General features: G+C 41.1%; 2 protein-coding genes and 1 long non-coding RNA gene across 3 annotated transcripts; 2 read left to right on the forward strand and 1 right to left on the reverse strand.

The window, feature by feature from the left end:
* Positions 1-966: 966 nt before the first annotated feature.
* On the forward strand, positions 967-2,674 carry LOC112164621 (UDP-glycosyltransferase 43). Its single transcript, XM_024300881.2, has one exon. The coding sequence runs from the start codon at positions 1,092-1,094 to the stop codon at positions 2,511-2,513; it is 1,422 nt and encodes a 473-aa protein (XP_024156649.1). The 5' UTR covers positions 967-1,091; the 3' UTR covers positions 2,514-2,674.
* Positions 2,675-3,370: 696 nt separating this feature from the next.
* On the reverse strand, positions 3,371-9,994 carry LOC112164622. The gene is made up of 3 exons (XR_002922414.1): positions 8,898-9,994; positions 8,603-8,658; positions 3,371-3,785 (listed from the first exon to the last, which is right to left on the reverse strand). It is a non-coding gene; the product is annotated as an uncharacterized LOC112164622 (long non-coding RNA).
* Positions 9,995-10,262: 268 nt separating this feature from the next.
* On the forward strand, positions 10,263-12,396 carry LOC112166737 (UDP-glycosyltransferase 43-like). Its single transcript, XM_024303630.2, is given in 2 exon segments — positions 10,263-10,508; positions 11,038-12,396. Coding segments are annotated over 2 exon segments (1,422 nt in total). The 5' UTR covers positions 10,263-10,298; the 3' UTR covers positions 12,250-12,396.
* Positions 12,397-13,063: the final 667 nt, after the last annotated feature.

A 13,063-nucleotide genomic window follows, 5' to 3' on the forward strand; every position in this document is an offset into this window, starting at 1 on the left:
GCGACGATGGACTCAATGAAGGAGAAGAAGTAGTGGAGGATGTAGAGGAGGTCGTGGAAGGCAGTTCATACACAACGGATAACTGGAAAGAGTTGTGGGCAACTGAGGGGTAGATCCAACGGATCGGAATGAGAGAAGCGAGTCGAAATCCATGACACCAATTATAATCGGGTAACTTTTTTCCTATGAAATCCTTATGGGGAAAATTGTAATCAAAACAACAATATTTGAAATCAGTAAATTCTGAATTCTCGAAATTTTAAATCTAAAAAATTTAAATCTAAATTCAGTTTCCAAACGGGACCCTAATATGTTTTTTTTTTTACTGGTCAAACCGTTAAGTCTGATTATCCAAATACTTAAGATCTGTAGCAGTCTAGCAGTGTATTCCAGTGTATCAATCCAAATACTTGCAATATGAATGGATCTAATTTTTTTAATATTAAAATATACAAAATGAGTGGCTATTATTTTTTTAGAAATTAAAATGCACTAACGGTGCATACAATTCTCTCTACCGTTTTCTCTGTAACCAATTACCTGCCACTTCACCAAAAAATAGACTACTGATGTTGACGAAATATAAATCTGGTTGTTTAATTCCAGTGGATCTAGGTAAATCAAATTTTGGGTTGCCTAATTTATTGCATTTACATCAAGACCAATTCCATGACGGATTGTAAAAACGTTAACGGTTGTTTGTATATTTTTCAGTATTTCACAACAAACGAGTGGACAAGAACGCGCCGCCTCAATAAAAGAATAAAATTGTCCCAAGTTATAACTTACCGGCAGCAAATTCTAGCCGCCTTTATATGTATGTTTATTAAGATCGATCCTTAAGATCATCATGTTTTGTTTTGTATTATTATGGTCATATAATAATCATACTATTGTCACTGATTCTTTAATCCCAAAGCCACCGTGCCCCAACCTTTGAGATCAGACAAATATATATCCCAAATACAATAACTCCAAAGTAGTAATTCCAAAGTATGTGCTATAGCCTATAAAATTGACCTCGTTTCATTGGACCACTCCATCACCACCATTTGTGCCTCGAAGAGATAATTCTTAAGTCTAGGAAGACCATGAGCAAATCGGAGGTGGTGTTCATCTCAACCCCCGGATCAATCGGAAACCTAGTCCCACTGGTCGAGTTCGCTCAGCTTCTAGTCAACCATGACCCTCGATTCCACGCCAGCATCCTCACCATCACCATGCCCCAAAGACCCACCATCGATACTTACATCCAGTCCCGCGCCGCCGCGTCAGCCACCAGCATCAACTTCCTCCACCTCCCCACTGTAGAACCACTTGCAGAGGATGAGAACCAGTCCTATCTCGCCTACCTTTCCCTACTCATTGAAAAACACAAGCCCCACGTAAAGCATACTATAGCTGACCTCATGTCCTCTGCCGAGTCAAACCGAGTTGTTGCGTTTTTCGTGGACATGTTTTGTACGTCCATGATCGACGTTGCCAACGAGCTTGAGATTCCTTGTTATATGTTTTTCGCTTCTCCGGCGACGTTTCTGAGCTTCATGTTTCATATTCCTGTCTTGGACGCCGAAATCTCCGACGACTTTGGCGATTTGGATACTGAGCTGACTATACCGGGTTTTGCTAACTCGGTGCCTCCGCTGGTGTTGCCTACGGCGCTGTTGAGTAAGAAGGGGGATACGTACCCTTGCTATTTGTCCCATACGGCAAGGTACAAGGAACCCAAGGGTATTGTTGTCAATACGTTCAAGGAATTGGAGCCACACGCGCTTAGCTCGTTGTCTACGAGTCACGTGCCGCGAGTTCACGCTATTGGGCCGGTTGTTGATCATAATGGGCCGGCCCAATGGCAGGATCCCGACCTGTATGAGAGCGTGGTGAAGTGGCTCGATGACCAGCCTCCGTCGTCTGTGGTGCTGTTGTGCTTTGGGAGCATGGGGAGTCTTAGTGGGCCTCAGGTGAGGGAGATAGCATTTGGGCTGGAAAGGGCTGGGTTTCGGTTCTTATGGGCATTGCGAGAACCGCCCAAGTCCAGTGTGTACCTTCCGAGCGACCCCGCAAACGTAGACGAGGTATTGCCGGATGGGTTTTTGGAGCGGACATGTAAATTCGGTTTAGTGTGCGGGTGGGTCCCGCAAGTGAAGATTCTGGCCCACCAAGCGATCGGAGGGTTCGTATCGCATTGCGGGTGGAACTCGATTTTGGAGAGCTTGTGGTATGGGGTACCGATTGCCACGTGGCCTATTTACTCGGAGCAACAAATGAACGCGTTTGAGATGGTGAAGGAATTGGGATTGGCAGTGGAGATTAGGCTGGACTATAGGGAGGGAAGTGATTTGGTGTTGGCGGGGGAGGTGGAGAGAAGCATAAAGAGCTTGATGGAGGGTGATCATGTGGTGAGGGCTAGGGTGAAGGACATGAGAGAGAAGAGCAGGATGGCATTAATGGAAAATGGGTCTGCATACAAAGCACTAGAAGGTTTAATTGTGGAACTAATGCCCAAGATCTGAGACAAAAATCAATTGTCCTCTAGATGTAATTTGTATAGGATAAAGAAGAGGACAGTTGAAATAATTGCAGCAAGTGGCAATAATTGTAGTAGCTCTTTCTCCTCATACATTTGCAATCATGGCTCCATAGGAAGCTTCAATGATTTCTTCCTGCTTCTGAATGGCTTCAAAGATCTCAATTTTCGCCAAAACTTTAATAGACCGGCAAACAAACACGTTGATATTATATTTTTCTTTCCTTGCAAACAGCATCTTCACCATCCTAGATATTGCCACACCCATTTTTTCAACTGCTTCAACCATAGACAATAGAACAATATGACAAACCCGAAAAATATGTACACAAGACCATTACATATTGTCAAAGGAAAATTTGTAATACCAGGATAGAAAATCAGGTGAATCGATGAGATTAAGGTGATGTCTTCAGAGGTTGAGATGCATAAGGATTTTCAAGAAATACATTGGCCTATGTTATATATCAAATGAAAATCTTAGAATGTGGCAGCAAAAGAGAATATAGGAAAGAGAATTGGATTTTGATCATGCAAGAATAAAGAACAATAGCTTTAGCTTGGTTTTACTTTCGGTGGAATAGTGGTCATATACATTCTCCTTTGACAGGAATTTTCATGCTACAGCTATGCTGGGATTCAGATGGGAATGACTGTGATATAATCATTGTCATACGACTGATCGACCATCCTCGAGATGGCAAGGTCATCAGAAAATTAAGGTCCTTAATTTGGTTTTTAAATATATACATTGAAATTATATAGACACATTTAAATCCTAACCTGTGTAGAATTGAATGCTATGATAGATTTTGTCATTCGATCAGAGGATGAGTGTAACGCCCCAAACTGCACCTCATCAGCTTGAGCACGTCACAGTGCCGCGTGTCTCTAAGACATAAACTGAATGTTTAGTTTACATCCTAAAAACCCGCAAGGCATTTTAGTTAAATGGTTTTTCGTAAATCGCGTAGCGAAAACGTCGAAATACTTTTTGAGGTGAAAACTTTTTAGAATCACTTATCGAACTTATTCGTCTAAAGCGCTTCTAGATCACCACTAGGGTAAATAAGAGTTGGTACACTCCGACACAAGACGAAATAAGGAATAACAAGTTCCAAATTAACGACTCTCAAGAGATAGAGTTCAAGACTAGACACGGAACCTGAATTCAGTTACTACTATTCACCGAAGCTGTCTCCGTGCACCCTGCTCCGTCCGTCAATCCCGTTACCAGTGCACAGTACCTGCATCCACACTGTTGTAGGGGTGAGCTTTCGTCCTCGCTGCTCATTGGGAAATCATCTCGACTAGGTTTGAAAACAATGTAATATTGCTTTGTGGCCACAGTATAAAACATACTCAAAACCATGTCATTAAAAGAACGACAAACTTTAAAAGAAAAATATTCTCTCTTGAAAATCGATGCATGTTACTCAAATCAATACGTGCGCACCAAATATTACCTGATGGCCGGTCCCATAGACCCACTACACGACCTTACCTCAAATTAATTTATCACCAGGTAAGCGCAGCGAGAGCGTCCGCTACCTAGCTACACACACGGATAGAGTCGTCATTGCGATCGCGCACCGTCCGACCGGTGTAACTAACCCTCCGGAGGTTTTGGGGATCGAACCCAAGGAAGTCAGAGCCACCTTTCGCTCTCAAGCCATCACATCTCTCACGATTTGGTTAGTACGCATTGCATTTTAACATAACCAAACCACAGACTTAACATGCATCATTTAAACAAAAAGCGTAATATAAATAAACCGCTAATCGAGGAGAGTCCCGAATCCCCTACCTGGATTCCGATGCTTTTCTTCACATACACCGAGAGTCATGAACCTTTCGTTCCTCGGGTAACTGGAGTCCTAGATTCCGACATATCGCTCGTCAATATCTCATTGGATAAATATTAACGTTTCGATGGTAAAATAATCGTCCGATCAATCTTTCCTAGTTTGACAAGGAGTTGACCGACATTGACCCATTTGACCAAGGTTTGACCAATCTCAACTACATTGACAATTAATCTCAATTACTCGATACTTTACTTGAAATTAGAAAATCGACCAATTTCTATTCCTTTCCTCAAATTATGCATCACATAGTAATTCTGTCGAATTTACTATGGACACCCATACATATTTTAGACCAACAACGCAATTACCATATTTTCCAGTTCTCAATTCAGTAGCTAATCAACATTCCATTTTCTGGTCTTTCATTGAAATGGTCCTTTATGAAGCTCAGCTGCCTTCTATGATTGTGAAACTTATCATGAATTGCATCTCATCTACAAGTTTCCAAGTTAACATGAATGGTGAGTTATCTCAATCCTTTCGTGCTTCTAGAGGAATAAGACAGGGAGACCCTCTATCTCCCTATATCTTTGTTTTGTGTATGGAAAAGTTATCTCACCTCATATATTCTACTATTGAGGTAGGCCAATGGAACCCAGTTAGAGCCCCTCAATCTGGACCCAAGATCTCGCATCTCTTTTTTGCTGATGATTTACTTCTTTTTGCTGAGGCGTCTTGTCAACAAGCTACTGTTTTAAGGAAATGTCTTGACATTTTTTGCTCTTTATCGGGCCAATCTGTTAGCTTCGAAAAGTCTCTTGTTTTCTGTTCTCCTAACACCGACAAGAATCTTGCTAATGATATCAGCTCCATCTGTGGTTCTCCCCTTACTGATGACCTGGGAAAGTATTTGGGAATGCCTCTTTTGCATTCTAGAGTAAATAAGCATACTTACAATGGCATTCTTGATAAGGTTCAAGGAAGGCTAGCCACCTGGAAGAGTAAGACCCTCAATGTGGCAGGAAGATTAGCTCTAATTCAATCTGTGTCTTCTTCTATCCCAATCTATGCTATGCAAACAGCCAAATTACCAATGAACCTTTGTCATAAATTGGATAAACTAAATCGGGATTTTCTCTGGGGTGATACTGTAGAGAAAAAGAGAGTTCATCTTGTCAACTGGGATACTGTTTGCTTACCCAAATATCTCGGTGGCTTGGGAATCAAAAGAACTGCTGACATGAACCAAGCCATGCTTGCCAAAGCTAGTTGGAGGATTTTTCAAGGTGATACTGGCCTTTGGAGCTCCATCTACAAAGCGAAATATCTTGCCAATTGCTCTATTACTGACAGAAATTACAGAACCCCCTCTGGAAGCTCTAGCACTTGGAGAGGTGTGGTTCATGGATCTGATTTGCTCCGTAATGGCCTTGTCTGGAGGGTTGGAGATGGAAGAACTATAAAATTTTGGACAGACGTATGGATTGGTAAGCTTCCGCTTTTTAATGTAGCCCTGCCTAATGCTCATATTGATATGAATGCTCTTGTTTGCTCTTTTTGGGATAACAATGGTTGGAATTTGAATTTACTATCTCTATGCTTACCTCAAGATATTATTCATGAAATTCTTTGTGTTCCCCCTGGCTTTGACGGTTGTGGAGCTGATATGCAAATTTGGGGTTACACTACTAATGGATGTTTTACTGTGAAATCAGCCTATAGTAGTGTTTTTAACCCTATGGAACATAATCGATTCCAATGGAAATTCATTTGGGGAATGAACATTCCTCCCAAATTAAAAACCTTTTTATGGACAATTGTTCATGGTAGACTTCTTACAAATGTCCAGAGAGTTAGAAGAGGGTTTACTGAAAATGATAAGTGTCATGCTTGTACAAGGAGCCAAGAAACTCTTTTGCATCTATTTAGGGACTGCCCTAAAGCTATCATCATATGGGAGTCTCTCAATTGGCCTACCACTATCAGAAATGCTTTTCAATTGGATTGGCCTGGATGGCTTGCTGCAAATCTTCATTGCCTTATCTTCTACACTGAGAATTTAAGATGGTGCATTATCTTTGTTTTCACTTGTTGGTACTTATGGAAGTGGAGAAATAAGGTAGTTTTTGAGGATAATTTCCAGCTGCCTACCAATGCTAATCAACTCATCGTTAATGCTGCAAATGAATGGATGAATGCTCAAGCTCAACTCTCCAGGTTAGATAGTTATTGTCTTAATATCCTTTCTTGGTTGAAACCTCCAATCGGATTTATGAAACTTAATGTGGATGGCACCAGATCCAATCAATCTGGGTTTATTGGAGCTGGTGGGGTAATTAGAGATCACAATGGAGATTGGTTGTCTGGCTTCAGCATAAACTTGGGGGTTGGCCAAATCATCAATGCTGAAGCTAGGGGGTTGCTTTCTGGGTTGAAACTTGCTTCTGACCTGAATATCAGAAAGCTTGAAGTAGAATCTGACTCAGCTATCTTTGTTAAGTTGCTGATTGATGGTTGCCCTATATCTCATCCTTTAGGCAACATTATCAACAGTTGTAGACATCTAATCAATGGTTTTGAAGACGTTAGGATTCGGCATATTTTCAGAGAATGCAACTATACTGCTGATGCTCTTGCTAAGGGAAGTCTCAACCATGAAAATGGTATTGTGATTTTTGACACCCCTCCTCCTCATGTTGCTAGTGCTTTCACTGATGATCTTTGCAATCTCCCAAGAGCTAGGAGAGTTAGAACAAGGCCTGAGGGTTAATTTTCTATTTTTCCTTTTGTTTCAGGCCTTTTAGGCCTCCTTTGTAACCCAAAAAAAAAAAAAAACATTCCATTTTCCAACATAATCAATCAAAACACAATTAAGCTCACAATAAGCTTATACCCACAAACTCATTCCACTTTTGCACCGAGAAGGGCAGTCCCAATACACAGAGAGTTTGAGAATCGAAATTTACCTTCACTGTGTTAATCATGATTATTGATTCTAGATTCAACTTTGAGTCCCATCTCAGAGCATAACGCACTGTAGCTCGAAGTCAACAGCACTGCTACTCTCTGATCACTCTCGAGCTTGCATGCGTCCTTATCTCAAGTGATCGAATTTAGCATGATCAAGCCTCAACCTCACACTCTCAGGCGAATACCAACATCAAAATAAACCAAGAAGCCCAGAAATGCCGCCGTGACCGGTGGTTCCAACAGAACTCGTAAACACCCAAAACCAAAACAGTCAAAATCGATCGTATTGAAAAACTAATTAGACTAACGTGGAGAGCATGACGAGGGGATCAATTTTGGTACCTCACCTCACGCAACCCCGACGATCGCCGAAAACTGCAGAAGCTTCGCCGGAAAACCCGAAGCTTTTGGGCTTCGATTCTCTCTTCTTACTCCATGCATGGACGATCCGTGACCAGAGGAGGAACCACGATGAGAAGACGCATCGAGCATGACCGGTGCGCCGCTGTGAAGTCACCGGACGAGGGAAGTTCCGATCGGGTTCAGTCGCCGGGTCGAGAATCCGGGTCGAAGAGCCCAGAGACCTCTCGATCATTCTGGGACATTTGATCTGATCCAGCCCTATTTATAGCCTCCCTTAATTGAATTTCAATGGCTACGATGAAGCGGTGAGAATTTGGAAGCCTCAGATTGCACCGTGGGTTTTCTTCTTTACTTAAAATGAATTTCTATAATTTTCCAACTTCAGAAATTCATCATAAATAGCTCTCGTGTCCGAAAAATTCTCCAAAAATTACAACGAACTCGTCGTGTCGTGTACTTTATTATCACACTCTTAAATCAAGGATTTCACCTTATGAAAAAATCCCAATAATTATTCTCGAAGACCTTAATAATTACCGAGATCGTCAAAATTATTCCAAACGATCTCATTTTATCTCGATAAATTTTTCTGGGGCTCACAATGAGTATCCAAAAATCTTATGGATATATGTATTTAGTTAAACAGGGGAATGTTTATAAATTCTTGCTTTATTCATTGCCAGACATTGGCTGAGATATGGCATTCACCCAATTCTCCAGGGATAGGCAATAAGATTAGGAAAGTTTTACCATCTTCAATTCCTATGTGATTGCTGGATATAGATAAAGCTTAGCGATCTCTCTTTTTGGAAATTTGATCAGTAACACTTTATACAGAGAGAGAGACAATACAATGTAATTGAGCAAGATAATTGAGATATATATATATATATATATATAATATATGGAGGAAATAAGGCTGTAGATCAATTACCTTAACAGATGTCAGATACATTGAAGGATCAGGATTTTACTCTGTCACACCATCACCTGCAAACAAAAATGAAAGGAAATAGTGAACTCAAGTGTGAGCCAGGTATGTAAATGGAAAATCTACACAAAGTCATAGATTAAACTATAAGTGTGCATTTCTATTTTAGAGATTGAAGTTCACTGTTTTATTCACACTCCATCGATTAGCAGATCAGGGGAAATAAATTTGGGACCAAGCGTGTGTATTTACAGCTTAAAGAATTAAATTTGTAGTATACATGAACCCTTCCTATTACCTTTCTTTCATTGATGTCAAAGCCTTCCACTGATTTTATCAACACCAAATCACAACATCGGTCAATCCAGGCTGAATGTAATCCAGTGATGTACCAGTGATGGCTTAACAGAAGTTGATGACAAAAATTCAAGAACAACTCTAGCATAATGCAAATCCATGCATCACAATCAAACTTCAATAACCAACTTTCGAGCTAGTCTTAAGAAATGCCAAGGCTACAAATTCGAATCATATTGACCCATGATCACAATCAATTATCAGGGACACAAACCGTATATCAGACAAAATATCTCTCCAATTCCTTGCACATAACTTTCTTGACCTGATCTTTCCAGTCTTCAAAAATCCAAATCTACACACTTTAAAACCCAATTTGCACTACTCTTCCTATGACTCTCTCGCTTATGGATAATCAAACAGAAACCTCAAAAAGGTCCATTCAGTTTCCTGAGTTGAGTTTAGTTTCTATGGCCCATATCAGCACCCAATTTGGGTTTATAGATATGCGCTTGCATTTTATAATTTCATATTCACTTATCGTCCAGTTATCAAGCAATTGCTTCATTTGTTTGCAATGTACAACATAACTGTAAACATGCAAATACGGGGCCATCAAGAAGAAGCAACGGGAGCCTGAATTAACTACACATAAGAAATCCCAGAAAGAATTTCAATCAGAAAAATTCAGACAGAAACCACATCAGATTCCCACAAATACCAACCGATCAAAGAAAACCCAGAGAGCTTCCCGTCTCCTCCTCCTCCTTCTTCTCTCCCTGTTCTCTTCTCACTCTTTCTTTTTTACTCTCGCCTTCTCTCTGTCGGGGTGACAACAAAACCCATCATCAAAAAAATGGGAAATTGACTGATTTCAAACCAACAGTCAAAATCGATTACCTTACTATCCACCCAGCAGGTTCAGCCCTTCTGTCTCTTTTTCTCACCGAACTTCTCTGACGAAACCGATCAAGACCCAAAACGAATTAAAGAAAAAAGATCGAAGCGGGCGCCATAGCAGAACCAGAACAGTATAAAACCCCATGTTTATCTGTTTTGAGGGCAAATCCGAAAAGAAAAAAAGAGAGCTGTATCACTGTTTATTGATAGAACAATCCCATTTTACTTTTGTATATTTATAATTATAATGGTCATATCATAATGTTGTGATTGTTGTCATAGATTCTTAATAGAGAATCAAACACGCAACTCCAAAGTCCATCGTGGCCAACTTTTCTAACTTTCAGTGGTCGACAATGAGATCAGACAATATGTCATCAATCTAGAGTGTGCTATAGCCTATAAAATTGACCTCGTTTCATCGGACCACCCCATCACAATTCACCACCATTCGTGCCTCGAAGAGACAAGTTTAAGTCCAACTGTCTAAGCTAAGAAGACCATGAGCAAATCGGAGGTGGTGTTCATCTCAACCCCCGCAATCGGAAACCTAGTCCCACTCGTCGAGTTCGCTCAGCTCCTAGTCAACCATGACCCTCGATTCCACGCCACCATCCTCATCATCACCATGCCCCAAAGACCCACCGTCAACACTTACATCCAATCCCACGCCTCCGCGTCAGCCACCAGCATCAACTTCCTCCACCTTGTAATATCAGCAATAACATATGTGAACTAGTCTTATATATTGTTCATATCAGACACCAGTAGCAAGCTTTTCTGAACTCAAATTAGAGTACAATATGGTTTACTTACATGTGTATATGTATATGTGTATTAACTTAATCGAGTTAATAATATGTATGTATATGTAAGTACCTATCTGTTATGAATTAAATTCAAAAGTATGATGATTAAGACAAAACGGATTAGGACAAGCAGTTATTTAGACAGTTCCTTGATGGAAGGAACTGTCATGCAACTGCACCAAAATCAGTTTATAAAACTGGAACCTTCATCTTTTGGTCCCTGCTAGAACACAGCAATATTCTCATTCTGATTTGTCCCATCAAGCAAACTGGAGAAGATATAGTGTGGATCTAGGAGAAGATCAAAATGGATTCCAACACCAGTCAACCAAGTTAGTTTACTCAATCATTCAGTTTATATTAACATTTGATTTATTTTCTGAGATAGCTTTCTAGGACATCAAGTTATTTCTTTAATGTTCTTCAACACACCTCCCTATCGTAGACCCACTTGCAGAGGATGAGTACTAGTCCTCCATCGCCTACCTTTCCCTACTAATACAAAAACACAAGCCCCACGTAAAGCATGCTCTAGCTGAACTCATGTCCTCGGCCGAGTCAAACCGAGTTGCGTTTTTCGTGGACATGTTTTGTACGTCCATGATCGACGTTGCCAACGAGCTTGAGATTCCTTGTTATATGTATTTCGCTTCTCCGGCGACGTTTCTGAGCTTCATGTTTCATATTCAGGTCTTGGACGCCGAAATTTCAACCGACTTTGGCGACTTGGATACGGAGTTGACTATACCGGGTTTTGCTAACTCGGTGCCTCCACTGGTGTTGCCGACGGCGCTGTTGAGTAAGAAGGGGGATACGTACCCTTCCTATTTATCCCATACGGCAAGGTACAAGGAACCCAAGGGTATTGTTGTCAATACGTTCAAGGAACTGGAGCCACACGCGCTTAGCTCGCTGGCTGCGAGTGATGTGCCGCGAGTTCACGCTATTGGGCCGATTCTTGATCTTAATGGGCCCGGCCAATGGCAGGATCCCGACCGGTACGAGAGCGTGGTGAAGTGGCTTGATGACCAGCCTCCATCGTCTGTGGTGTTGTTGTGCTTTGGGAGCATGGGGAGTCTTAGTGGGCCTCAGGTGAGGGAGATAGCATTTGGGCTGGAAAGGGCTGGGTTTCGGTTCTTATGGGCATTGCGTGAACCGCCCAAGTCCGCTGTGTACCTCCCAAGCGACCCCGTAAACGTAGACGAGGTATTGCCACACGGGTTTTTAGAACGGACATGCAAATTGGGCTTAGTGTGCGGGTGGGTTCCGCAAGTGAAGATTCTGGCCCACCAAGCGATCGGAGGGTTCATATCGCATTGCGGGTGGAACTCTATTTTGGAGAGCTTGTGGTATGGGGTACCGATTGCCACTTGGCCGATTTACGCAGAACAACAAATGAACGCGTTTGAGATGGTGAAGGAATTGGGATTGGCAGTGGAGATTAGGCTGGACTATAGGGAGGGAAGTAATTTGGTGATGGCGGAGGAGGTGGAGAGAAGCATAAAGAGCTTGATGGACGGTGATCATGTGGTGAGGACTAGGGTGAAAGACATGAGAGAGAAGAGTAGGGGAGCATTGATGGAAAATGGGTCTGCATACAAAGCACTAGAAGGTTTAATTGAGGAGCTAATGCCCAAGATTTGAGACAAATATTAATTGCCCTCTCTATATGTCTTGTGTACAGGCCAGAGCAGTGGAAAGTTGGAATAATTGTAGCGAGTTCGAATAATTGTAGCGAGTTTGTCCTCATATTGCTTATTTATATATGAACACTGAAAAGTATCAAAACTATAATGCCTAAACCCCCAAAAAAGTAGTCAGAAAAAATAATACTAGACCTAATCAAATCCCATTCACAAATGACAAATCACAATCATCCACTTTAAGTTCTAGTGATAGAAGTGCCTTAACTAAGTAAGAGGCTTAGGATCATAGGATGCATATATTATATATTGGGATCAATTGAAGAGGAATTCACCTCTCCGGATAGAATCCAGAGAGTTTATCTTTTATCTTCTTTGACCATTTGCATTATTTAAACCTTTTTTTTTTCTTTTTTATTTAAGGAAGCGGGAGTAAGACTACCTCAGCGTCCTAGCCGGAAATTTTATTAATATAAAATGAAAGTACAAAGAAGCTGGCGGACAAAACCAAAACCAGATTCAAGAAAATAACCAAACTGCAAAATAGTCGTCCAATAATACTTCGTCAAGTACCTAAGGAAGTACAGTCTTGATTCAGTCAACGAATCCCAATTAAATAAAGTTCGAATCCCCAAATCGAACTAAAGTATCTAAGTAACGCTAATTGAGGCGAAACCACTTCCGAGACCTCCCAAAGTCTCAAGAATACTTCCACGATTGATGTGTCCAAACCACATGCCAATCGGATGCTCGAATCCTCACGGATCGAATAAATCAACCAGTATGAAACCGTAAAAATCATAACAAATTCATAC

Source organism: Rosa chinensis, chromosome 5 (genome assembly GCF_002994745.2).
Source record: "Rosa chinensis cultivar Old Blush chromosome 5, RchiOBHm-V2, whole genome shotgun sequence".
Taxonomy (NCBI): domain Eukaryota; kingdom Viridiplantae; phylum Streptophyta; class Magnoliopsida; order Rosales; family Rosaceae; genus Rosa; species Rosa chinensis.